Source organism: Rhinoraja longicauda, chromosome 32 (assembly GCF_053455715.1).
Source record: "Rhinoraja longicauda isolate Sanriku21f chromosome 32, sRhiLon1.1, whole genome shotgun sequence".
Classification (NCBI taxonomy): Eukaryota; Metazoa; Chordata; class Chondrichthyes; order Rajiformes; family Arhynchobatidae; genus Rhinoraja; species Rhinoraja longicauda.
Window position 1 is genome coordinate 24,743,036 of NC_135984.1, and position 27,099 is coordinate 24,770,134.

Here is a 27,099-nt window from a genome sequence, read left to right on the forward strand (position 1 = left end):
ACCCATGGAGTAGGCAGAGAAGAGGCTGTTCTCTGTGTAATTGGAAACCACTCCATTCAACGCAAACGGCTTTATATCCTCCTGACATTCTAGCAGAAAAATAAAAGTCACACATTCAGCAAACAATTTAAGGTTTCTATTTACTTTATCAAGAGAAAAGATGTTAAAATGAAGAACAGGGCACCAGACATCCAATGTATCAGTATTCAAAACTCTGGCCTTACAGGGCAGTGATAGAGATAAGAGGGTTCAGCAGATTCCCCCCTCCCCCTTCTCCCCCCCCCCCTCCCTTCTCCTCCCCACATCCCTTCTCCCCCCCCCTCCCTTCTCCACCCCTTCCCTCCCCCCCTTCTCCACCCCCTCAACATTTACATCAAGCACACGGGTACAGCATACAGTAGATCTAATTCTTGTCACTGTGTCTAAAATGGTGGTTTAGTCCAAACTACAAGTGCACCATCTTCACACTATGAATACCACGTTGTACAAACTGCCCACTCTTTGTTCCTATCTTTGGTCTGGGGAGGGAAGCCCCCAAAGAGTGGTGGACTATGGCGTCACACTGCACCCAGATCCGGCCGCAACATGGCCGAGCAAAGACGTTCAGCCACGTCCTGCTGGAAGCTGCCCTCTGCAACGCATCACATCAAAATGCAACCACTGCACTCTGAAGCATCTAATGCATCCATGCACTTGCTCTAGTTCCGACGGGAATAGTTGTGAGAGGAAGTGCGTGAGTAGGGGTTGCCAACTGTTCCGTATTAGCCAGGACATCCCATATTTTGGGCTAAATTGGTTTGTCCTGTAGGGGACTGCCCTTGTCCCGTATTAGGCCCGAGGGGGGGCCTATAGGCCCGGACACTGTAGGCCCGGACACTGTAGGCCCGGCCACTGTAGGCCCGGGGGGCGCTGTAGGCCCGGAACTGTAGGCCCAGACACTGTAGGCCCGGACACTGTAGGCCCGGGGGGCGCTGTAGGCCCGGACACTGTAGGCCCGGACACTGTAGGCCCGGGGGGGGCGCTGTAGGCCCACAACTGTAGGCCCAGACACTGTAGGCCCGGACACTGTAGGCCCGGGGGGCGCTGTAGGCCCGGACAGTGTAGGCTAACGGAGTGTGTTCGGGGAGCGGGGCCGAGTGTGTTCGCCAAACGGAGGTTGCGTTGCAACCCGCCTCCCGGCCCGGGCGGCCGCCATTTTTGGAGCGGGAGCACGTGGTCACTGGCTGGGTGAGGTCACGTGGGGCACGGGCGCTGATGTCACCTTTTGTCCCTTATTTGGGAGTGAGAAAGTTGGCACCCTATGTGTGAGTGACTGTGTGAGACCAAACCTGTGGGAGAAATCCCCAACAGGATAAGACGGACGAAGGTTAGTGCACATGGGCCGCGCGGTGGCACGGCGGTAGAGTTGTTTCCTTACAGCACCAGAGACCAGTTCGATCCTGACTACAGATGCTGTCTGTGCAGAGTTTGTACATTCTCTCTGTGGCCTGTGTGGGTTTTCTCCGGGCGCTCTGGTTTCTTCCCATACACCAAAGACGTACAAGTTTGTAGGTTAATTGGCTTCTGTAAATTGTAAATTGTCCCCAGTGTGTAGGATAGTGTTAGTGTACCGAGCGATCGCTGGTCAGCCCAAACTCAATGGACCGAAGGGCCTGTTTCCGAGCTGTATCTCTAAAGTCTGAAGTCTAATGGAAGTGTGTGAGTGAAAGCAGGTCTGTGGGAGAAATCCTCAGCAGGGTAAGGCGGACTGTGACGGCCACCCGAACAGCACACAAGCAATGAAGCATCGGAAAGTAGTGAGAATTGGAAAATTAAATGTATAATGCACACCACATATCGCAGAGGCTCCCAAACCCTTTGCAATCAAGCTGTGTACAAAGTCACAGTCTGTAATTTATCACAATTTGCTGTGGTAAACAAACATATCAGTTATGTAGAACCTTCGAAGCAAAGCCATGGCAGGATTCTAGACCGCAACGATACTTATATCATTTCATGCTCCACTGTTTTTGGATTAAATGCCCATATGGAGGACATACACACCCACATTTGTGGTTGTGCTGGGTCCTAGCCTTGGGCTACAAGCCTGGGGCACAAACACCTCAGTTTGAGACAGTAAGTGGTTGATTCCTTGATGGTGAATTATATGAAACTGGAACTGTTAATCTGAGGTGCTTTTATTCCCAGAGACATCACCGCCAGGGACCAGAGGACAGAGGTTCAAGGTGAATGGGAAAAGATTTAACGGGAACCTGAGGGGTACCTTCTTCACACAAAGGATGGTGGGTGCACGGAACAAGCTGCCTGAGGAGATAGTTGAGGCCGGGACCATCCCAGCGTTTAAGAAACAGGTAGACAGGTACATGGATAGGACAGGTTTGGAGGGACATGGGCCAAACGCAGGTAGGTGGGACGAGTGTAGCTGGGACCTATTGGGTTGACAAGTTGGGCTGGAGGGCCTGTTTCCACGTTGTCGCACTCTATAACTCTATTCGCTGCATCTCAGTTGAGGTGCATAGGACTGATGGAATTCGGACGATGACATGTGGCATAAACCCAGCATCAATCTCATTCCAAAATACTGTTGAGTGAAACAGTGTGGTGTTTGGTTTACGGCTCAGTCACCTCAAAACAATATGGGAAATTCTCAGCCATCAGAGGTTGGAGGGGAAACACCTATCTGAAGGCGTTTACCTTTCTGAAGACGTTTACCTTTCTGAAGACGTGTACCTTTCTGAAAACGTTCACCTTTCTGAAAACGTTCACCTTTCTGAAGACATTTACCTTTCTGAAGACATTTACCTTTCTGAAAACGTTCACCTTTCTGAAGACATTTACCTTTCTGAAGACATTTATCTTTCTGAAGACGTTTACCTTTCTGAAGACATTTATCTTTCTGAAGACATTTACCTTTCTGAAGATGTTTACCTTTCTGAAGACATTTATCGTTCTGAAGACGTTTACCTTTCTGAAGACATTTATCTTTCTGAAGACATTTATCTTTCTGAAGACGTTTACCTTTCTGAAGACATTTATCTTTCTGAAGACGTTTACCTTTCTGAAGCTGCTCCAGATGTTCCCACAAGATGTCGCCTACAAAGTCGGGCGCCAGTTCGAGGAAGCTGTCCCTGCCCAGGGCGCACAGGCTGGCCCCGTCCATGCGGAACTGATGGAAGTCCACGTTCTTCAGGCTGAACTCGTTGACAGCCCAGACCAACCAGTGGCTCACGTGTTCATCCTGCCATTCGCGAGGGTCTGCGGAGCATCACAACACAAACAGGCGATTGATTCCTTCCCACAGCCATCGTCGCCAACCGCAGAGCACCGGACGCAACGCCCACTCAGTCACCGCCATGGCTGGCACAGGAGAAGATTGGGAAGAGTGGCACAGTTGGCAAAGCTGCTGCCTCACAGCACCAGAGACCCGGGTTCTATGCGGACCTTGATCTTACATAGACACGTAGAAAATAGGTGCAGGAGTTGGTCATCCGGCCCTTCGAGCCAGCACCGCCATTCAATATGATCATGGTTGATCATCCAAAATCAGTACCCCGTTCCTGCTTTCTCCCCATATCCCTTGATTCCCTCAGCCCTAAGAGCTAAATCTAACTATCTCTAGAAAACATCCAGTGAATTGGCCTTCACTGCCTTCCACAGATTCACAACACTTTGGGTGAAAACGTTTTTCCTCATCTTGCAAGCGGAGTTTGCACATTGTCCCTGTGACCATGTGGGTTTCTCCGGGTGCTCTGGTTTCCTCCCACACTCCAAAGACGTGCGGGTTTGTGGGTTAATTGGCCCTCCGTAAATTGTCTCTAGTTTGTAGGAAGTGGATTATAGAGTGGGACAACAAAGAACGAGTGTGAATGAGTGATTGATGGCCAGTATGTACTCAGTGGGCCGAAGAGCCTGTAAAACTCTAAACTCCGAATTGCTCAAGTTTATTTAGCAAACCTACACAGTAAAACTCTCATTTGTTTGTTTGTTTGTTCCTAAACGACAGCCAAAGCGGTACACAATAACGTGACAAGGGAGAGGGAGGGAAGGGGGAGAGGGAGGGAAGGGGGAGGGGAGGGGGAGGGAGGAAGGGAGGGGGAGGGAGGGAGAGGGGAGGGGAAGGGGGAGGGAGGTGGAGGGGGGAGAGAGGAAGGGGGGAGTGGGGGAGGGGAGGATGCTGCACCAATGCAGGAGAGGTTTGGGCCCAACGGGTCCACTTGGTCTAGTAAAAGAATAAATTCCGAGACAGTGCCTCAAGAATTAGCTGGGAAAAATGTCAAATGGGTTTTTCCAAAAAAAAGCAGCTGGGGTCCAGATCATCCCAAATGGATCACAGCAGTAAAAGGCTACCGACCGATTACCGAATGAAAATATGCCACCCCAGATCAAGCATGGGGCTAAGAGGGACAGGGAGAGGGAGGGAGGGCTGGTGGTCAAAGGCCAGCTGGGATCATGGGTCAGATCTGGAGTTGGGGTATGCACAATCAGGGGCTCGACTGGGGGCTTTGGTAAATGGTTGGGTTGGGAATAGGGTTGTCAACTTCCTCACTCCCAAATAAGGGACAAAGGGTGACGCCACAACCCCGCCCCCCCCCCCCCCCCCCCCGCCCCACGTGACCTCGCCCAGTCAGCAGCCACGTGCTCCCGCTCCACCAATGGCGGCCACCAGGGCCAGGAGGTGGGTTGCTATGCAACCTCCGTTAGGTGGCGCCCGGGCCTACACTGTCCAGGACTACAGCGGCCCCCGGGCTACAGCGTCCGGGCCTACATTGTCCGGGCCTACAGCGCCGTCCAGGCCTGATACGGTACAGTTGGCAACCCTAGTTGGGAACCTGTAAAAGATTGGGGGAGATAGATGCTGGAGGCATTGGGAGCAGGTATGAGGGACGTCAAGTGGGGAAGAAAAGTGCAGTATTGTGGTGCTGCTCCAAAAGATAGGTAAATATGTGACTTTCTCTGGCCAAACGCATCCAATGCTTTGGTCTGCAGCCTCAGTTGCTCTGGGAATGATCAACAACAGCCCCCTCAGGCCTAAGTGCCTTAACTACCACAGCAATGCAGAATGTCCTAGCATAAGTTCATATGTTCTAGGAGCAAAATAAGGCCATTCGGCCTATCAAGTCTATTCTGCCATTCAATCATGGCTCAATATCAATAGTCGTTTATTTGTCACATACACATAAATGTGTAGTGAAATGAAACATTACCCGCAGTTAAACAATAAGACCAATAAGAATAATCAATAAAAATGCAATAACACATACAATCACAACTAACACCAAACAAAAAGAAACATCCATCACAGTGAGTCTCCTCCAGTCCCTCCTCACTGTGATGGAAGGCCAAAAATGTATTTTTCTCTTCCCTGCCGTCTTGTCCCGCGGTCAGGCTGTTGGAGTTGCCACGTCGGGGCGGTCGGGGCTCCCGATATTGAAGCCGCCGCTGGGCGGTGAAAGGTCAACGGCCTATTTCAGGCCGCGCCGGATGGTGAAAGGTCCGTGGCGGGCCGACCCAAGCCCCGCGATTCGGGGCGGGCGAACACGTTGCCTCTGCCGCTGCCGGAGCTCCCGATGTCGGCCCCCATCCAGGGGCCTGCGGGCTTCCGACGTCCACGCGGCCCGCGCCGGAGCCTCCGGAGACGAGTCGCAGCCGCTCCCGCAGCATTCGCAGGCAGCCAGCGCCGCAGGTGGTGAGTCTGGGCCGCGGGCTCTGCAAACCAGAGCCCCAGGTGGTCCCAGGTGCATGGCCGGTGGTAGGCCGCAACGGGAACGGAGACACGACACAGAAACAAAGGTCACGTCTCCGTTCGGGAGAGAGAATTTTACAGTTCCCGTTCCCTCCCACCCCCCCCCCCCCCCCAAAACATAACATACAAACACTACACCATATTAAAACTACAATTCATACAAAAACACAAAAGACAGACGGACTGCAGGCAAGCCGCAGCTGCGACGGCAGCGCTGAAATAGGGTCTCGACCCGAAACGTCGCCCATTCCTTCTCTCCAGAGATGCTGCCTGACCCGCTGAGGTACTCCAGCATTTTGTGATACCTAGAAATTTCTATGATCACAGATCTCTATTTCACAGAGAACGAAAAAGCCCTAGACTAGGATGGCACAGTGGCCAAGCGGTGGAGTTGTTGCCTTACAGTGCCAGAGTCCCGGGTTCAATCCTGACCACGGGTGCTGTCTTTATGGAGGTTTATACGTTCTCCCAGTAACCACGTGGGCCTTCTCCAGGTGCTCCGTTGTCCAAAGACATATAGGCTCGTAGGTTAATTGGCTTTGGCAAAAAGTTGTGAATTGTCCCTAGTGTGTAGGATAGTGTTGGTGTACAGTGTGATTGCTGGTCAGCATGGCCTCAGTGGGACGAAGGTTTTGTTTCCATATTGTATCTCTACAGTCAAAAGTAAAGTCTGCCCAAAGAGTTCTAAAGTATCTAAAATGGAGGTATAACATATTTGAATTAAGGGAATTGAAGGCTAAGGCACAGAAAGCTAGTTGAAGCCTGAGGTGGATCAGACATGATCACGTTGAATAGTGGGAGCGGGACTGAGGGGCCAGCATAAACCTTATCTCCTATTTTCCTGTGCTCTTGTGATGAGCATTGTGTGAGCATTGTGTGAGCTGCTGAGTGAACAATGGGGGTTGGAGGGGAGATGACATCATTTCACTTGATGCGAATCAGGTCAAACAATCAGAATGATTGGAGATGACCTAGATGTTGTTGATACCACTCTTCACTACAAGGTAAGGACGCCATCAATCACACAACATTGAGATAAGCTGTGCAATGAGGTCGCGTTTCTAGGGCTGCCAGCCACTTAATTTTCTTTTGAACTGTGTTTTTCTAAATATTGGAGGAAAGGCATAGCTTTAAGGTGAGAGGAGTAAAGTTTAAAGGAGATGCTCTTTACATAGAGGGTGTTGGGTGCCTGGAACACACTGATGGGTGAGGTGGTGGACTGTTCCCAGGGACGCATTCAGAGACGCACATCAAGTGCTACTGGAAGGTCAGCAACTGCAGCGCCGGAGACCCGGGTTTGATCCTGACTACGGGTGCTGTCTGTACGGAGTTTGTACGTTCTCCCCGTGACCTGCGTACGATTTCTCCGAGATCTTCGGTTTCCTCCCACACTCCAAAGACGTACAAGTTTGTTGGATAATTGGCTTGGTAAATGTTTAAAAAAATTGTCCCTAGTGGGTGTAGGATAGTGTTAATATGCGGGGATCGCTGGTCGGCGCAGACCCAGTGGGCCGAAGGGCCTGTTTCCGCGCTGTATCTCTAAACTAAACTAAACAAAAACTCGGTGAAAGACGCTCTTTGGTCTGCCTGAGCTTTGTTGACTTCCCAGCGGAGCGACATGTCTGTTGGGGAATGTTGCCGACTGGCCCGCTGCAGACTGCAGGAGTACGTGCTGAGGGACGCACTGAAGCTCGGTGCAGCGAATGCCAATGCCCTGTGGGGGAGGACCACAGTCTAGGGTCCTTCCGCTGCTGGACATTGGGGGGCAAGGTCTGGTGGGGACACCCCTCAAAATAATGGAAGGGATTTCACACCAGTGGGCCACATAAGTGGCCAGGGTGTGGCGTAAAATTGTGATTTGGGTAAACAGTATTGAATGTATGTATAGCCTCCGAGAATGTTGGATGAATTTTTTGCATGGTTGCTGAATTGTATATATTTATCAAACTTCGAATAAAGTCTATTTTGGAAAAAAAAAGTGTGGTGATGGAGACAGAAAGTGGCATTGAAGAGGCCTTAGGGTCGGCACATGGATATGCAGGAAATGGAGGGATACAGATAGGGTTGCCAACTTCCACCCTCCCAAATAAGGGACAAAAGGTGACCTCACCCAGCCAGCGGTTGCTCCAACTCCACCAATGGCGGCCTCCCGGGCCAGGAGGCGGGTTGTTACGTAACTTCCATTAGGCAACGCCCGGGCCTCTGGGCCTACACTGTCCGGACTTACAGTGTCCGGGCCTACATTGCCCGAGCCTACACTGTCCGAACCTACAGTGTCCGCCGGGCCTACAGTGTCTGGGCCTACAGTCTCCAGGCCCTACAGTTTCTGGACCTACACCAGCTCCCGGGCCTAATACGAGACAAGGGCGGTCCCGTACAGGACAAACCAATTGAGCCCAATATATGCGGGATGTCCCAGCTAATACGGGATAGTTGGCAACCCTAGATATGGATCAGGTGCAGGAAGGGGAGATTAGTTTAACATGACACCATGTTCGGCACAAACATAGTGGGCTGAATGGCCTGTTCCTGTGCTGTGCTCTTCTGTTCTCTATGTTAAGGAGTGAGGCACATGGAGCTGACTAACGATGCCACAGAGATAAATGAATGAGACTGAACTCACAGTTTGGATGAGACCAAGCAGAGAGTCACTCAAAATTGAAGCCAAGCAAAAAAGGAGGAGAGGGTGGCTGCACCAATACAGGAGAGGTTTGGGCCCAATGGGTCCACTTGGTCTAGTACATTATATAATGATGTTAGCAACGTGAGAAATTCCCTGCCCTCCTTCTAAAGAGCAAAGAAAGTCTAACATCTGACCAGAGGAAACCCAAGGCGACCTATCTATACCAGAAAATCTCCGTTGCAGTGAGTAGGACCATTTACCTTTTGGTATTCCCAGTCTCTGTTGCTCTCTGGTGAATTCACTAAACGTGGCCTGCAGGGCTTGGGACATCATCTTGTTGCTGCTGGGGGTCAGTAATGGTATATCCTCACATTCCAGATCTGAAAGAAAAAGAAATGCATCTTTTACCTCAAACGTCACGAAGCATCCTAGATTCAGAACGCATCGCTTTGGATCTGCAAAAAGGCAAAGGACATTTTCTGGGGTGTGCAGGAAGGGACTGCAGATGCTGGTTTACACGGAAGGTAGACACTATATGCTGGGGTAACTCAGCGGGGCAGGCAGCATCTCTGGATAGAGGGAATGGGTGACGTTTCGGGTCTGAAGAAGAGTCTCGACCCAAAACGTCAACCATTCCTTCTATCCAGAGATGCTGCCTGCCCCGCTGAGTTACCCCAGCATTTTGTGTACATTTTCTGGGGCGCTTGTCAACTAGTGTGCATGATATAAGCAGAGCATCCAAAACCAAGAGAGAGTCCGAGAACCTGAAACGTCACCTATGCCCTTTTCTCCAGAGATGCTGCCTGGTCTTCTGAGTTACTGCAGCATTTTGTGTGTACCAGCTAGGTCAAGTCCACTTGAGTTTATTGCCTTACGCACAAATACAGTGAGGTATAGCCTCAATAAAAACCGTGCTCGCAGCACCACAGGCACATAGGCTCAGACAACACACAGAAATATAAATCATATATAAATTATTCAAGACAGTGAAAGAAAAAGACATTAGAACAAAAAGGAACAATGAGAAAACATGTAGGTCCGTGATGATCCGTTGTCAAGATAACTACTTGGGAATGAAGTTTCCACAGTGGGAATGTGACAGAAACAAAAGGCCTGGAGATTGTAACTGGTTCACACACCTTTCTTTAACCAGTTAACAGTACTCAGTTAACCTTTAACCGATGCCTGCACAGTGGTGCAGCTGGTGGAGCTGCAGCCTCACAGCACCAGAGACCTAGGTTTGATCCTGACCCCGAATACTGTCTGTGTGGAGCTTGCAGGTTTTCCCTGTGACCGCGTGGGTTTCCTCCAGGCGCTCCGGTTTCCTCCCACATCCCATAGGCATGTTAATTATCCTCTGTATATTGCCCTTTGTGTGTCGGGAGTGGACGAGGAAGTGGGGTAACATAGAGCTAGTGTGAGCTGGTGATCAACACTCGGCGCGGACTCGATGGGCCGAAGGGCCTGTTTCCATGTTGTATCTTTAAACCAAACTAACCAGTTCATACGCAAGGCTCACTCACACAGAAATGATTGTATTGGAATCATTCGTTAGCTTGAACTTCAGGTTGAAGGTGAAATAGGTCTCCCTCACTCTGCAACGAAGTGTAGGTGAGGCACACTGGATGCTGAACTAGGGTTGCCAACTGTCCCGTATTAGCTGGGACATCCGGTATTTTGGGCTAAATTGGTTTGTCCCTTATGGGACCGCCCTTGTCCCGTATTAGGCCCGGACGCTGTAGGCCCGGATGCTGTAGGCATGGACAGTGTAGGTGCGGACAGTGTAGGTGCTGACAGTGTAAGTCCGGACACTGTAGGCCCGGAGGCCCAAGCGTCGCCTAACGGAGGTTGCATAGCAACCCGCCTCCCGGCCCGGGCGGCTGCCATTGGTGGAGCAGGAGCACGTGGCTGCTGGCTGGGTGAGGTCACGTGGGGCGTTGACGTCACCTTGTCCCGTATTTGGGAGTGAGATAGTTGGCATCCCTACGCTGAACATATAAAATAGAAGCAAAGAGCACTAGAAATAGTGGGCAGTTCAGGCAGCATCTGCGGAGGGAAAGACAGTTTGCTTTCCTTTTAGCTCCTCAATTTACCAGATCAGTTTAGGTTTAGATTGTAAATTGTCCTTAGTGTGTAGGATAGTGCTAGTATATGGGAATCGCTGGTCAGCGCGAACGCAGGGGGCCGAAGGGCCTGTTTTCGCGCAGTATCTCTTTAGTTTAGTTTAGAGATACAGCACGGAAACAGGCCTTTCGGCCCATCAAATCAGCGCCGACCAGCGATCCCCGCACACTGACGCTACCCTACACACACAAGGGGCAATGTACAATTTTACCACGCCAATTAACCTTGGAGTGAGAAGAAACCTGAGCACCCAGGGAAAACCCACGTGGCCATGGGGAGAACGTACAAATTCCGTACGGACAGCACCTGTGGCAGGATCGAGCCCGGTCTCTGGTGCTGTAAGGATTGTAGAGCCGAAGCATCAACTTCAATCCATCTACAAATCCGGTCTTGGGCAGTCCAATGGGACCAGGGGGAGTTGCTTCCATTGCAATTCGGTGGGGTTTGAGGTTAACGTGGGACTCTTCCAAAGATGGGGCGAGATGGCTGAGTTGGCAAGCAGTGGCGTCTCACTGCATCCGCCGCTCACACAGGGCTTCTAAGTGCCCCAAATAAATGACCTTAAGATTTCCAATCCCATGCTCCAGCTCCAGCTCCAGCTCAGCGGTAGAGTTACTGCCCTGCAGCGCCAGAGGCCCCGGTTCAATCCTGGCCACGGGTGCTGTCTGTACAGAGTTTGTACGTTCTCCCCGTGACCTGCTTGGATTTTTCCCGGGTGCTCCGGTTTCTTCCGACACTCCAAAGGCACTCAGTGTTTGTTTGGTATCAATCTCAAATTGTCCATGGTGTGAGCAGGACTAGCGTTTGGAGCCAGGGCTACAAGTTTCTATCTATCCACTGCCTTCCCTTCCCTAATTCAACCGGCAATTCTACCAGTAAAATCACAGTTGGGGGCTAGATCATGCAGGCCATGCAGGACACTGGTAATGATGACATGATGGATATCCCTGGCGGAGGGAATCAGTGCAAGTCATTCATCAGTGAATCCAGATGCTTCTCAATTAACAAAGCCCATATTGATCGCACTGATCCGCTCCATCATGGGTGAATAAAGTCAATTAGGAGCAGAATGATGAATGAGCAGTGCGTCACAAGGCAGCGAAGGAAAGGACTGAGAAAGAAAGGGCGGCACAGTAGAGCTGCGGTAGAATTGCCGCCTTACAGCGCCAGAGACCCTCGTTCGATCCCAACTACAGGTGCTGTCTGTATGGAGCTTGTACGTTCTCCCCGTCACCTGCATGGGTTTTCTTTAAGATCTTTGGTTTCCTCCCACACTCCAAAAACGTACAAGTTTGTAGGTTAATTGGCTTGGTGTAAATGTAAAATTGCCCCTCGTGTGTGTAGGATAGTGTTAATGTGCGGAGATCGCCAGTCCAGGCGGACTCGGTGGGCCGAAGGGCCTGCTTCCCCTCAGTCAGAGAGTTGTGAATCTGTGGAATTCTCTGCCTCAGAAGGCAGTGGAGGCCAATTCTCTGAATGCATTCAAGAGAGCTGGATAGAGCTCTTAAGGATAGCAGAGTCAGAGGGTATGGGGAGAAGGCAGGAACGGGGTACTGATTGAGAATGATCAGCCATGATCACATTGAATGGCGGTGCTGGCTCGAAGGGCCGAATGGCCTCCTCCTGCACCTATTGTCTATTGTCTATTGTCTATTGTCTATTGTCTATTGTCTATACTAAACTAAACTAAACTAAACTAAACTAAACTAAAGCTGGAGGGAGTTAACAGATCCTTGGTTACAGCAACGTATTGAATCACCACCCTCCTCCAGCCTGCGATACTCCAGCTTACTGCGTCCATCTCTAGACTGAAAGCTGGGCGGTGAGGAAGGGCAGAGTTGTTTCATCTGAAGGACAGGGATGAATTTGTCATCCCAGATGCAATTGAGTTTTAAAATAGAGACACAAGGAAATGCAGATGCCGGATATCATGAGCAAAACGCAATGAGCTGGAGTAACTCAGCGGGTCAGGCAGTCTCTGTGGAATAAATGGATAGTGACCATTTGGTCAAGACACTTCCTCAGGCCCCTCAGTTTTACAATATATTATTTTGAATGTGTAGTTTACACACTCTCACAAGAATTGGCCTGATACACAATACGTGCCATGTGGTCTGTCACAAAATACTCAAAGGTTAGAAAGTAGTTGGTAAAAATGTGTTGTGAACAAACTTTTCTGATGCATCTCATGAAACTGAATCCACTGGAGTCATTTATTTGATTGTAACAGTTTGCCCTGAAAGGTTATTGGAAGATGATTTAAATTAAATGTTGCTTGCAGCAGTGTTTTGAAAACAGGAGGGAGTGTTTTCATTCAACGGCAATGAAGTAAAAAGTTAGTAAAACAATAGACAATAGACAATAGGCAATAGGTGCAGGAGGAGGCCATTCGGCCCTTCGAGCCAGCACTGCCATTCACTGTGATCATGGCTGATCATCCATAATCAGTACCCCGTTCCTGCCTTCTCCCCATACCCCTTGACTCTGCTATCATTAAGAGCTCTATCTAACTCTCTCTTGAAAGCATCCAGAGAATTGGCCTCCACTGCCTTCTGAGGCAGAGAGTTCCACAGATTTACAACTCTCTCGAGTGAAAAGGTTTTTCCTCATCTACATTCGAAATGGCCTACCCCTTATTCTTAAACTGTGGCCACTGGTTCTGGACTCCCCCAAATTCTTTCTGATGTATCTCATGAAGCTGAATCAATTGGAGTTATTTATGTGATTGTAGTGCCTAGCCCTGAAAAGATATTGCAAGATGAATGGAATTGAATAATGCTCTGCTGCAAACAGTAGAGATAGTTTTCATTCCATTTCTCCTCAGTTTCATAATATATTAGAACATGGAAAATAGGTTCAGGAATAAGTCATCTGGCCCTTCGAGCCAGCACCGCCATTCAATATGATCACGGCTGATCATCCAGAATCAGTACCCTGTTGATTTTTTCCCCATAATCCCTTGATTCCGTTAGCACGAAGAGCTATATCTAACTCTCTCTTGAAAACATCCAGTGAATTGGCCTCCGCTGCCTTTTGTGGCAGAGAATTCCACAGATTCACAACTCTCTGGGTGAAGAGGTTTTTCCTCATCGCAGCCCTAAATGGCCTATCCCTTATTCTTAAACTGTGACCCCTGGTTCTGGACTCCCCCAACACGGGGAACATTTTTCCTGCATCTCGCCTGTCCAATAAATTCCTCAAGAATTTTACACGTGCAGTTTGCACACTCTCACATGAATGGGCCTGATACACAATACGTGCTTTGCGGCCACTTACAAGATACTCAAAGGTTAGTAAGTCAGAAGGACATGTTTCCAACACTCTATTTACATCCCGTCTGGGAATCGCTATCAACAAGATGGTCATCTGGTTGGCACAGTATCCCCACGCACTAACACTATCGGACACACACGAGGAACAATTTACATTTATACCAAGCCAATTAGCCTACAAACCTGTATGTCTTCAGAGTTTGGGAGGAAGCCGAAGATCTCGGGGAAAACCCACGCAGGTCACGGTGAGAACGTACAAACTCTGTACAGACAGCACCCGTTGTCCGGATTGAACCCGAGCCACTGGCGCTGCAAGGCATTGGCTCTACCGCTGCGCCACAGTGGATGAGATATCAAATGGTGGAAGGGGCAAGAAATGGGTGGAGAGCGGAGAGAGGTCACGGAGAGGGCTTAGAGAGAAAGGGATGGAGATAGAGGAAGGACAGAGAGAGAGGAAAGAGAGAGAGGACAGGGAGAGAGAGCGCAAAAGAGAAAGAGAGAGTAATATAATTGTAAGAAAATGAAAGGGACACAACCAGACCAGCCAATATTTGCACAGGTTCTTCAATGAAAAGGGACGTTGTCTGTTCTCAGAGAATCTCTATCCCATTGCTGCTGGACCAGCAGTAGGGTCACCAACTGTCCCGTATTAGCCGGGACATCCCGCAGTTTGGGCTGAATTAGTTTGTCCCGCACGGGATCACCCTTGTCCCGTATTAGTAGGGTTGCCAACTTCCTCACTCCCATATAAGGGACAAAGGGTGACGTCACTGCCCCGCGCCCCCCCACGTGACCTCATCAAGTCAGCGGCCACGTGCTCCCGCTCCACCAATGGCGGCCGCAGGGCGGTGACGTCACCCTTTGTCCCTTATTTGGGAGCGAGGAAGTTGGCAACCTTAACCAGCAGTTCCCCTGACACAACCCAAGCCATCACCATCACAAACACCAGCAGTGCTGCAGAGTTTGGGTTTGTACAAACATGAGCTTGGTTCTTGGTTCTTGGTCCTCCAAAATATTCCAAATGGAATTTAAACTGGAACTGAACCCACAGCAATCCATCTGGCAACTCACAAATACCACGGGCTGATGTGACTCAGGGGTCAAACCACTCCAGGACGTTGAACTGATGGTCATTCACCACGAACCCAAGATAAATCCCAAACATGGACAAAATCACTGAGCACGGGATTAAATCTGGATTAAATCAGCAGGACAGGCAGCATCTGTGGAGAACATAGACAGGCGACGTGTCGGGATGGGAACATATTTCAGAGTTTAGACTTTAGAGGCACAGCACAGGAACAGGCCCTTCGTCCCACCGAGTCCATGCCGACCAGTGATCATCCTGTCCACTAGCAGTGTCCTACACACCAGGGACAATTTACAATAGAGGGAATGGGTGATGTTTCGGGTCAAGACTCTTCTTCAGACTGAGTTACTCCAGGTTTTTGTGTCTATTCTTCTCATGATTTTGTACACCTCTATAAAATCACCCCTCATCCTCCTGGGCTCCAAGGAATAGAGTCCCAGCCTGCTCAGCCTCTCCCTATGGCCCAGACCAGCGGGTAAAGGCAACATCCTCGTAAATCTTGGCTGTACCCTTTTCCAACATGTCAAAACCAGGACAACTGCGGCAATCATTTCAGAAAGCCTTAACTAAAGCTACACGACTTTGTTGATTTTAAAGCCCGTCACACTACTGACTGGCTCATCAGAAAATCACAAGAGATAGGAAATTAGACTGTGTAGGAAGAAGGGTCTCAACCCGAAATGTCACCCATTCCTTCTTTCCAGAGATGCTGCCTGCCCCACTGAGTTACTCCAGCTTTTTGTGTCCATCTTCGGAAGCTAGCCTGTGATTAGATTGCATGCACGGGCACATTCACTCACTCCACCCTTGTAAACACTGACGTTCTGACCCTGACAACAACACCAAACATGCCGCCCCACATGGTTGAAGCATTGTGGCTGTTTGTTGATGGGTAGCCAGAGATCAGGCTCATTGATCCAGAGAAGTGAGTTCAAACCTCCTAGCGCAGTTGGAGAATGGAAATTCAAGGTTAGTTCAGTTTAGTTTAGTTTAGAGATACAGCAACTTGTTTTAAGGTAACAGGCCCCTTGGCCCACCGAGTCCACAGCGACCAGCGATCCCTGCACATTAACACTATCCTCCACACATTGGGGCAATTTTTTATATTTATACCAAGCCAATTAGGCTACAGGCATACGTCTTTGGAGTGTAGGAGGAAACCGAAGATCTCGGGGAAGATCCGCGCGGTCACGGGGAGAACGTACAAACTCCATACAGACACCACCTGTAGTTGGGTTCGAACCCAGGTCTCTGTCGCTGGAAGTGCTGTGAGGCAGCAACTCTACCGCTGTGCCACTGTGTTGGCCTAATTAAATAAAGCTGGTGTGTTAGATGACTCTCGGCCCATCATAACGGTTCATCATTAACGGTCTCCTTATATCGGAGCAATTTGGGATACAAGATAACTGCAGGTGATATCCATGCCATCTAACTGCATTACATATCAGTTGTTACATCATGAAGTGAAATCTTCTCCATTAACAACTGTCCAGTCGTATTAGCTAGAACTAAATTTTGCCTCTCTCACTTTAAAGCTCACCCTCTAATCTTTGACATTTTCACCCGAGGGAAAAGGTTCTGACTGTCTACCCTATCTATGCCTCTTTTATACCCATTAGTTTGCTTACTGACTTTCTATTGATGGTATTTAATTATTTCTCCATATTTTCAGTACTAACATCAATGGACAGGGAATAGGGCCCAAGGTCTAACAGGAGCAAGGCTGGTCAAAGAATCGAACAAAACTACAGAGGCTCGACACTAACAGGAGTGGACAGATGTTAACCGGATTAGATGGGGCCAGACCTCCTGCTGTGGCAGGTTCCAGATGTTGCTCCTGATGTGAGCAGTAGATGGGTCTAGTGTTAATAAGTGGACAGAGCAGGGACAGCAAGAAGTTTGTGGGAGGGGCAGAGCCAGTGATCTAGACAATAAAAGGCACGGTGGTACAGGGGTAGACCTACTGCCCTACAGCGCGAGAGACCCGGGTTCGATCCTGACTACGGGTGCTGTCTGTACGGAGTTTGGACGTTCTCCCCGTGACCTATGTAGGTTTTTGCCGAGCTCTTCGGTTCCCCCCCCACACTCCAAAGACATACAGGTTTGTAGGTTATTTGGCTTGGAATAAAATGTAAAATTGTCCCTTATGTGTGTCAGATAGTGTTAGAGTGCAGGGATCGCTGGTCGGTGCGGACTCGGTGGGCCGAAGGATCTGTTTCCACGCTGTTTCTCTAAACTAAACTAAACTAAACTAAAAAAAGGTGTGGAAGGGAGAGGTTTACGGATATCAACAAAGACACAATGTACTGGAGCAACTCAGCGGGTCAGGCAGCATCTATGGAGGACATGGATAGGTGGTGTTTCGGGTCAGGACCCTTATTCAGGTTTACAGATTACAGACCTCAGACTATAGCCCCCCTATCCATGTTCTCCGAAGATGCTGCATGACCCACTGAGTTACTCCAGCACGTTGTGTCTTTTTTGGTAAACCACCATCTGCAGTTCCTCGTTTCTGCAGTTATTACTTTTGTTTAGAATGAAGAAAGACACAAAAAGCTGGAGTAACTCAGCGGGACAGGCAGCATCTCTGGAGAGAAGGAATGGGTGATGTTTCGGGTCGAGACCCTTCTTCAGACTGGTTAGGAATAAGGGAAACAAAAGATATAGGCGATGATGTAGAGAGATAAAGAACAATGAATTAAAGATATGCAAAAAAGTAATGATGATAAAGGAAATTGGCCATTGTAAGCTGCTTGTAGGGTGAAAACGAGAAGCTGGTGCGACTTGGGTGGGGGAGGGATAGAGAGAGAGGGAATGCTGGGGATACCTGAAGTGAGAGAAATCAATATTCATACCACTGGGCTGTAAGCTGCCCAAGCGAAATATGGAAGAGACCGAGGACAGAAAGGTCTGTGTGGGAATGGGAAGGAGAATTAAAGTGTCCAGCAACCGGGAGATCAGGTAGGTTCAGGCAGGCTGAGTGAAGGTGTTCCACGCGATGATCGCCCAGTCTGCTTTTGGTCTCGCAGATGTATGGCGCACCCTCAAAAATCATCAATAAACTTCAATACATTCAAAACTCCGCTGCCCGTCTACTCACACACACCTCGATCCGTGACCATATCACCCCCGTCCTTTATAAACTCCACTGGCTCCCCATCCCCCAGAGAATCCAGTACAAAATCCTCCTCATAACCTACAAAGCCCTCCATAACCTGGCCCCATCCTACCTGACCGACCTCCTCCACAGGCACACTCCCACCTGCACCCTCCGCTCTGCCGCTGCCAATCTCCTATCCCCCCACATCCGGACTAAACTCAGATCCTGGGGGGACAGGGCTTTCTCCATCGCTGCTCCCACCCTATGGAACTCACTACCCCAAACCGTTAGAGACTCCCCCACACTCACCACATTCAAAACATCGCTGAAGTCTCACCTGTTCAGTACTGCCTTCAACCACTGAAAATCACCTCACCTTCTGTCTCCTTTCTCTGTTCATTTATTTATTTACTTATTTATCTATTTATTCATTTCCCCTATGTTCTCAAAATCTCTGTAAAGCGTCTTTGAGTATATGAAAAGCGCTATATAAATAAAATGTATTATTATTATTATTATTATTATAAGAGTCCACATCTTGAACAACGTACCTCTATAAATCGCCCTTCAGCTCCCAGGGAATAAAGGCCCCAGCCTACCCCAGCCACTCTTTAGACTTTAGAGATACAGCGCGGAAACGGGCCCTTCAGGCCTACCGAGTCTGCGCCGACCAGCGATCCCCCACACACTCGCACTGTCCCACAAACTTGGGACAATTCACTTTTTTTTACTGAAGCTAATTAACCAACAAACCTGTACTTCTTTGGAATGTGGAAGGAAACTGCAACACCCAGAGAAGACCCATGGGGAAGGTACAGGGAGAAGGTACAAACTCCAAATGACAGTGCCCGTAATCTGGATCCAACCCGGGTTTCTGGTGCTTGAAAGCAGCAACTCTACCGTTGCACCACAAGAACCACTCTTTATAATTCAAGCTCTCCAGAGTCGGAAACATCAATAGACAATAGGTGCAGGAGTATTCAGCCCTTCGAGCCAGCTCCACCATTAAATGTGATCATGGCTGATCATTCTCAATCAGTACCCCGTTCCTACCTTCTCCTCATACCCCCTGACTCCGCTATCCTTAAGAGCTCTATCTAGCTCTCTCTTGAATGCATTCAGAGAATTGGCCTCCACTGCCTTCAGAGGCAGAGAATTCCACAGATTCACAACTCTGACTGAAAAAGTTTTTCCTCGTGTCCGTTCTAAATGGCCTACCCTTTATTCTTAAACTGTGGCCCCTGGTTCTGGACTCCCCCAACATCGGGAACATGTTTCCTGCCTCTAACGTGTCCAATCCCTTAATAGTCTTATATGTTTTGATAAGATCCCCTCTCATCCTTCTAAATTCTAGTGTATACAAGCCTAGTCGCTCCAGTCTTTCAACATATGACAGTCCCGCCATTCCGGGAATGAACCTACGCTGCACTCCCTCAATAGCAAGAATATCCTTCCTCAAATTTGGAGACCAAAACTGCACACAGTACTCCAGGTGCGGTCTCACTAGGGCCCTGTACATCCTCGTGAATCTTTTCGGCACCCTTTCCAACTTAGTGACACCCTTCCTGTAGCTGGGTGACCAGAACTGAACAAAGTGCTTGAAATGCAGACTCACTAACGTGGAAGTTACTTCATCAGCTTCACAGTATGTTTGGCAAATGTACCAACTGACAGGAACAACGTGTTTCCTCCCCTGCTGCTGGGACATTGACCCAGTTCACTCGGTCCAAACATGATGGTGGGAGTTGTCAGCCATGCCCAATCCTGCCCCAGCAACACTCTGCGTAGGAATGAACTGCAGGTGCTGGTTCAAACCAAAGAGGGACACAAAATGCTGGTGTAACTCAGCAGGACAGACAGCATCTCTGGAGAATAGCAATAGGTGGCTTTGAAACCGACCTGAAACGTCTCCTATTCCTTTTCTCCAGAGATGCTGCCTGACTCACTGAGTTACTCCAGCTTTTTGTGTCTATCTTCCAATTCTCTGCTCTACTGTTCACAGCCCAGTGATTAAGGACCAGAAATGTCTGTACTGTTATCCCTTTTCAATAATTATTAAGCACATTCCTTCAATATCTTTATTCTTCTCAGATTCTCTGGGCAGCACGGTGGCACAGCGGTAGAGTTGCTGCCTTTCAGCACCACCGATCCTGATTGTATGGAGTTGGTACCATGACCTGCATGGGGTTTTACTTTAGTTTAGTTTAGAGAAACATAGAAAATAGGTGCAGGAGGAGGCCATTTGGCCCTTCGAGCCAGCACCGCCATTCATTATGATCATGGCTGATCATCCACAATCAGTAACCCGTGCCTACCTTCTCCCCATATCCCTTGATTCCGCTAGCCCCTAGTTATATCTAACTCTCTTTTAAATTCATCCAGTGAATTGCCCTCCACTGCCTTCTGTGGCAGAGAATTCCACAAATTCCACAAATTCTCAACTCTCTGGGTGAAAACGTTTTTTCTCACCTCAGTTTTAAATGGCCTCCCCTTTATTCTAAGACTGTGGCCTCTGGTTCTGGACTCGCCCAACATTGGGAACATTTTTCCTGCAATGGGCTTGTCCAGTCCATTTATAATTTTATACGTGGCGGAAACAGGCTCTTTGGCCCACCGGGCCTGCACCGACCAGCGATCCCTGCTTATTAACACTATCCTACACACACCAAGGACAATGTTTTTTTTAATTTATCAAGCCAATTTACCGATGTACCTGTACACCTATGGAGAGTGGGAGGAAACCGAAGATCTTTGAGAAAAGATCTACCGCGAACTCTACCGCTGCACCACAGTGCCACACAGCACCTCCAGGATCTCCAGTTTCCTCCCACACTCCAAACACGTACAGGTTTGTCAACTAATTGGTTTGATAAAATTGTAAATTGTCCCTAGTGTGTGTAGAATAGTGTTAGTGTGCGGGGATCGCTGGTTGGCGTGGACTCGGTGGGCCGAAGGGCCTGTTTCCGCACTGTATCTCCAAACTAAACTAAACTAAACGATCAGAGCTCCCCACCGACACAAAAAGCAGAGGCCGATAGAATCCAAGAAGGAAAAGGGCGGTTGGGAAAATGCACTGTGTGAGGACATGGTATAGAAGGAGTTGCAGGCCATTCGGCCCCTCGTGCCTGCTGCCCCATTCAATTGATGGACGGCACAGTGGCGCAGCTGTTAGAGGTGCAGCTTCACACCACCAGAGCGCCAAGTTCGATCCTGACCTCGGGGGCTGGCTGTGTGGAGCTTACACGTTCTCCCCGGGGCCACCATGGGTTAACTCCGGGTGCTCCGGTTTCCTCCCACATCCCGGAAGACGTGCAGGTTTGCAGGTTAATTGGCCCTCTGTACATTGCCCCAGGTGCATGGGGAGTGGCTGAGAAACTGGAATAGCATAGAGCCATGACGAACGGGTGATGGATGGGCAGCGAGGACTTGGTGGGCCGAAGGGCCTGGTCCTTTCAATCGTGGCGAACATTTCACATGACAAGGACGAAAGAGAGAACTAAACTGCGGCCCCTGCAACCGCTTCTTCTGTAAATAATGTACCTTATTCACAATTCTATTTCGGCGTCGCGGACTTAAACGCTCATTGTACAGCCTCAGAAGGAAGAGTACATCCCCGTGATCCCAAGGGACAATCTCCATCCCCAAACTACCACTGTGTCTCAAGCTGCAGAAAGAACAGTGAGTTCAGTGTGCTCCCATATGGTTGAGGGCAATGGCCCTGTGGTGCCTGACCCAGGGTGACCTGGCCCTTGTAACTGAGCATGCGACAGGTTGCAGGTCACATTCTGCCACATTGCCGGCTCTGTTTTCCTCATCCACTTTGGACAGTCAGTAGCTTCATTGGTCCTCCATTAAGTGGGATCAAAGAGCTTCTTGTCTATCGGCGTTGAGAGCTGCATAAAACCCTCACACATAATAACACACAACTGGAAAGAGGCTAAAAAGAGTGGGGGGGGGGTGAATTATTCCAGCTTTTTTTGTCTGTCTTCGGTTTAAACCAGTATCTGCAGTTGCTTCCTACACATTTATAAATTCTGAGCCGGTTTGGACCTGGATCGGAAACTTTTCATTCACTCATTTCATTGGAAGAAATCAATATTGGGGGATTAGGCTGTTCATATTTTATGAGCCTTAAAATGCTTTTTGGTTCTTTACATTTTATTTTTTAAATGATTTTTTTCAATTTTTAATAGTTTGATTATTTTTTATGTGTACCTCATTGAAACTTACCGAATGGTGAAAGGCCTGGATACAGTGAATGTGGAGAGGATGTTTCCACTAGTGGGAGAGTGTAGGACCAGAGGCCGAAGCCTCAGAATAAAAGGACGTACCTTGAGGAAGGTGTTGAGGAGGAATTTATTTTGTCAGAGGGTGGTGAATCTGTGGAATTCATTGCCACTGACAGCTGTGGAATCCAAGTCAATGGATATTTTTAAGGTGGAGATTGGCAGATCTTGATTTGAACGGGTGTCAGGGGTTACGGGGAATGGGGTTGAGAGGGAAAGATAGATCAGCCATGATTGAATGGCGGAGTAGACTCGAAGGGCCGAATGGCCTAATTTTGCTCCTAGAACTCATGAACTCTTCCGACATTGTCGCCGTTCATATATTCATTCGTGTTATTTTGGTGGTGTTCACAACCCATTCTTATACCAAGCATCCTTGTCATTTGTGTGGTCCGGGGTGATACCCCTGCCATTGTTTGTGGGGTGTCTCCACCATGACCCCCAACTGTCCTGCCACAGAAGGACCCTGGACTGTGGTCCTCCTCCACAGAGCCTTGGCGTTGGCTGCACCAAACTTTAGCACGTACTCCTGCAGCACGTACTCCTGCAGTCTGAAACAGCTTCAAGTGTCAAGTCTCTCAATAAGATAAATCACGACCTACAGCTTTGCTTCTGTGGCTACAGTCAGTAACTGATCAGTTCATTTACATTTCTGGTATTGGTGAGCAGGGAATGCTACTGTTGGGGGAAATATGCAGCCAGTAATGCTACTGAACGTCAAGGGAAAACGCTAACATTGGCAGTTAATGAAGGTGGCCCATTGCCAGGACTACTGTGGTGTGATGATGGTAGCATGCCAGCTGGCATTGTAAGTCCAAAGTCTTGCCGAATGTGAACATTAGTGCCCTGGGCAGTGGAGCGAGTGACCCCCCGTGAACCTCAGATGGATAAAGCACGTCTGAACACCATATCCAGGCATGGCGTCTCCCTAGGGTTGCCAACTGTACCGTATTAGCCAGGACATCCCATACATTGGGCTAAATTGGCTTGTCCCATACGGGACAGCCCTTGTCCCGTATTAGGCCCAGGGGGGCGCTGTAGGCCCGGACGCTGTAGACCCAGACAGTGTAGGTCCGGACAGTGTAGTAGGAAAAAACCTGCAGATGCTGGTTAAAATCTGTGCCTACCTTCCCGACAGTGTAGGTGCAGAAAAGTGTCAGCCCGGAGACCCGGGCGCCGCCTAACGGAGGTTGCGTGGTAACCCGCCTCCCGGCCCGGGCGGCCGCCATTGGTGGAGCGGGAACACGTGGCCCTGGCTGGGTGAGGTCGTGTGGGGCGCTGGGCGGTGACGTCAACTTGTCCCGTATTTGGGAGTGCTATAGTTGGCACCCTACATTTCTCTGCCACAGTCTGACACCAGGAGGTATAAATGTAAAATTGTTCCCAGTGTGTGTAGGATAGTGTTCGTGTGCAGGGATCACTGGTCGGTGCGGACACAGTGGTTCGAAGGGCCTGTTTCTGTGATGTATTTCTAAACTAAACTAAAGTAAACTAAACTGTCTGAAGAAGTGCCTTGGCCCGAAACGTCACCTATTCCTTTTGCCCTGAGATGCTGCCTGACCCGCTGAGTTATTCCAGGTTTTAGCGTCTGTCTTCGGTTTAAACCAGCATCTGCAGTTCCTTGCTACACATCTATACATTCTGAGCCGGTTTGGACCTGGATCGGAAACTTTTCATCCACTCATTTCATTGGAAGAAATCAATATTGGGGGATTAGGCTGTTCATATTTTATGAGCCTTAAAATGCTTTTTGTTTCTTTACATTTTATTTTTTTAATGATTTTTTTCCATTTTTAATAGTTTGATTATTTTGTATTAGTTCACAGTACCTTTGACAGGTTTGACAGTTCATTAACACAGGTCTTATTTCGGTGGGTGGGGCAGGGTTTATATAAGCACTGTGTTCCTGCTGTGGGGTATAAATAAGGCGAGCCTGAACTTAGTCCAAAGAGCAAATACAACGTCCAGGCCGCTCCATGCTTCTGAATGGCAGCTTTCATGGGCCAGTTAGTGCAGGGAGAGGCAACACAAACTATCACCAAACCAGGGGCTGCAGCATGTATGGGAAGGAACTGCCGACGCTGGTTTAAATCGAAGGTAGATGCAAAATGCTGGAGTAACTCAGCGGGTCAGGCAGCATCTCCGGAGAGAAGGAATGAGTGAGGTTTTGGGTCGAGACCCTTCGTCACCCATTCCTTCTCTCCAGAGATGCTGCCTGTCCCGCCCGCTGAGTTACTCCAGCATTTTGCGACTATCAGGGGCTGCAACATATCAGCTTTGCTCACAGAGTCTATGGACTTGTGGGGCCCTGCCGACAAACAGAGAAGTCTACTACTTCCTCACAGTGGACCTGGCTTAGAGCCCATCATACAACATCGGACTGTGCAGGAATGTCTCAATGTGCAGGAGTAACTCAGCGGGCCCAGCAGCATTCCTGGAGAATTGGTTGATTGAATTGAACTGAATTGAATTGAATACGTAGGAAAAAAATACTGCAGATGCTGGTTTAAATCGAAGGTAGACACAAAATGCTGGAGTAACTCAGCGGGTCAGGCAGCATCTCGGGAGAGAAGGAATGGGAGACGTTTCGGGTCGAGACCCTTCTTCAGTCTGAAGAAGGGTCTCGACCCGAAACGTCACCCATTCCTTCTCTCCTATGCTGCCTGACCCGCTGAGTTACTCCAGCATTTCATGTCTACCTTTAAATTGACTACTTTATTGTCACATGTGAAAAGTCACAGTGAAATTCTTTGCTTGCGTACTCAAGCTATGCAAATAGTCACCCATAAAGTGTGCTTACAAAGTTACAAATCCCCCCCCCACACACACCCCAGATCCTCCTTTGTCCTTCCCCCCCTTCCCCCCTCCCCCACGGAGGTCCTCCAATGTCCATTGTTTATCCATCTCCCTACACATGTAAACATTCCGAGCCAGGTTGGACCTGGATCAGGAGATTTTCATCTACTGGACAAGTACAGGTGACAATCCGGGTTGGGTCAGCTCAACAACACCTATCCATTGGTCTAGGGGGTGTGAGCTACAGGGAGAGGTTGAGTAGGCTGGGTCTCTATTCCATGGAGCGCAGGAGGATGAGGGGGGATTTTATAGAGGTGTACAAAACCAGGAGAGGAACAGATCGGGTAGATGCACAAAGTCTCTTGCCCAGAGTAGGGGAAATCAAGGACCAGAGGACATAGGTTCAAGGTGAAGGGGAAAAGGTTTAATAGGAATCCGAGGGGTAACTTTTTCACACAAAGGGTGGTCGGTGTATGGAACAAGCTGCCAGAGGAGGTAGTTGAGGCTGGGACTATCCCATCGTTTAAGAAACAGTTGCACAGGTACATGGATAGGACAGGTTTGGAGGGATATGGACCAAGCGAAAGGCAAGTGGGACTAGTGTAGCTGGGACATTGTTGGCCGGTGTGAGCAAGTAGGGCCGAAGGGCCTGTTTCCACACTGTATCACTCTATGACTATAGAATCAAAAAGCTGGATTAGCACAGCTGGTCAGACAGCATCTCTGGAGAAAAGGAATAGGTGACGTTTGGGGTCGACCTTCTTCAGATCTATCCATATTGTCCAGGGATGCTGCCAGACCGCTGAGTTACTCCTCCACTTTATGACTTTCCTTGGTTTCCTTGGTAAACCAGCATCTGCAATTCCTTCTTTCTACACAGAGCAGTACAGCACAGAACAGGTCCTTCGGTACACTTTGTGTTTTGCAAATTATAGTAAGTAAAGCTCCATTTCCACGTTTCTTGTCTTGGGTCTCGACTCTTGAGGAACACCCCCCTATTAATCTGTTGAGACCACTTTGTCAGTTCACAACTTATTTTCACCACAGTCATAGAATAGAGAACACTATAGTACAGGAACACAATGTCTGCCAAACATGATGCCTGTCTCACTGCGGCGTTTTGGACCAATTGCAGGTGGGACAGGGAAGATTGGCTGATCCCAGTGTATAGGGAGTTGCAGTAGTCTAGGCGGGAGGAAATGAATGCGTGAATGGTTGAACCCAGGCTACTGGTGAAATGAGATTGCAGTCAGACTCTGCGTAATGGCTGTTGCATATTTAATATTGCATTAAAATCGTGTCTATTGCACCAACACAAAGAAACCTACTCAAACAGGGCAGCACAGTGGCACAGCACTGGAGCTGCTGCTGTACAGCGCCGGAGACCCGGGTTCGATCCTACCTACTGCTGCTTGTCTGTACAATCTTTGTTCTCCCCCTGACCGCGTGGGGTTTCTCCAGGTGCTCCGGTTTCCTCCCACACTCCAGAGACGTACAGATTTGTATGTTAATTGACTTTGCCTAAAGTTTGTAAACGGTCCCTAGTGCGTAGGATAGTGCTAGTGCACGAGGATCGCTGGTCGGCGAAGGGCCTGTTTCCGTGCTGGATTTCTACACTAAATAAACTAAACTATAGTTATTCTTAAAGATTTGAAAGATTCCTTTATGTAAAGGGTCACAAAAACTCCTTCACTTTTGACAAAACAAAAAAAATAATCTCAATTGCTTTATTTGGAACTGACTTTGTTGAGCTCCGATGAACTTCTGAATTAATTGAAATCAGACTGACTTGCACAGCCACGTAAAAACTGTTTAGTTTGTGTCAATTCCTACAAACCCTCTTGGTGACTACTTGCATCCTGTGGAAAGCACTCTCATCCACGAACATGGCATGGGGGATACTCCACACTATCACCTCGAAGGTGGCAACACAAGATTGCACCTTGGACAGACGTGCTCAATGCCACAGCGATATAGTGGACCTATTCCAGCTATGTGTCCCACAAGTTAAAACAAAGTTACAAAAGTATTCACAACAGTCCCGATGGTCTCTCTTTGTGCCCAA

At 48.9% G+C, this 27,099-nt stretch overlaps 1 protein-coding gene across 1 annotated transcript in view; it reads right to left on the reverse strand.

Moving 5' to 3' along the window:
* Positions 1–27,099, reverse strand: part of ets1 (v-ets avian erythroblastosis virus E26 oncogene homolog 1) — a 125,835-nt gene that overhangs the window by 45,906 nt on the left and 52,830 nt on the right. Inside the window, exons 4-6 of the mRNA XM_078426660.1 lie at positions 8,627–8,746; positions 3,055–3,255; positions 3–89 (exon numbers count right to left, since the gene is read on the reverse strand). Of these exons, the coding sequence (XP_078282786.1) occupies positions 3–89; positions 3,055–3,255; positions 8,627–8,746 (408 nt within the window). The remainder of the gene's footprint in view (positions 1–2; positions 90–3,054; positions 3,256–8,626; positions 8,747–27,099) is intronic.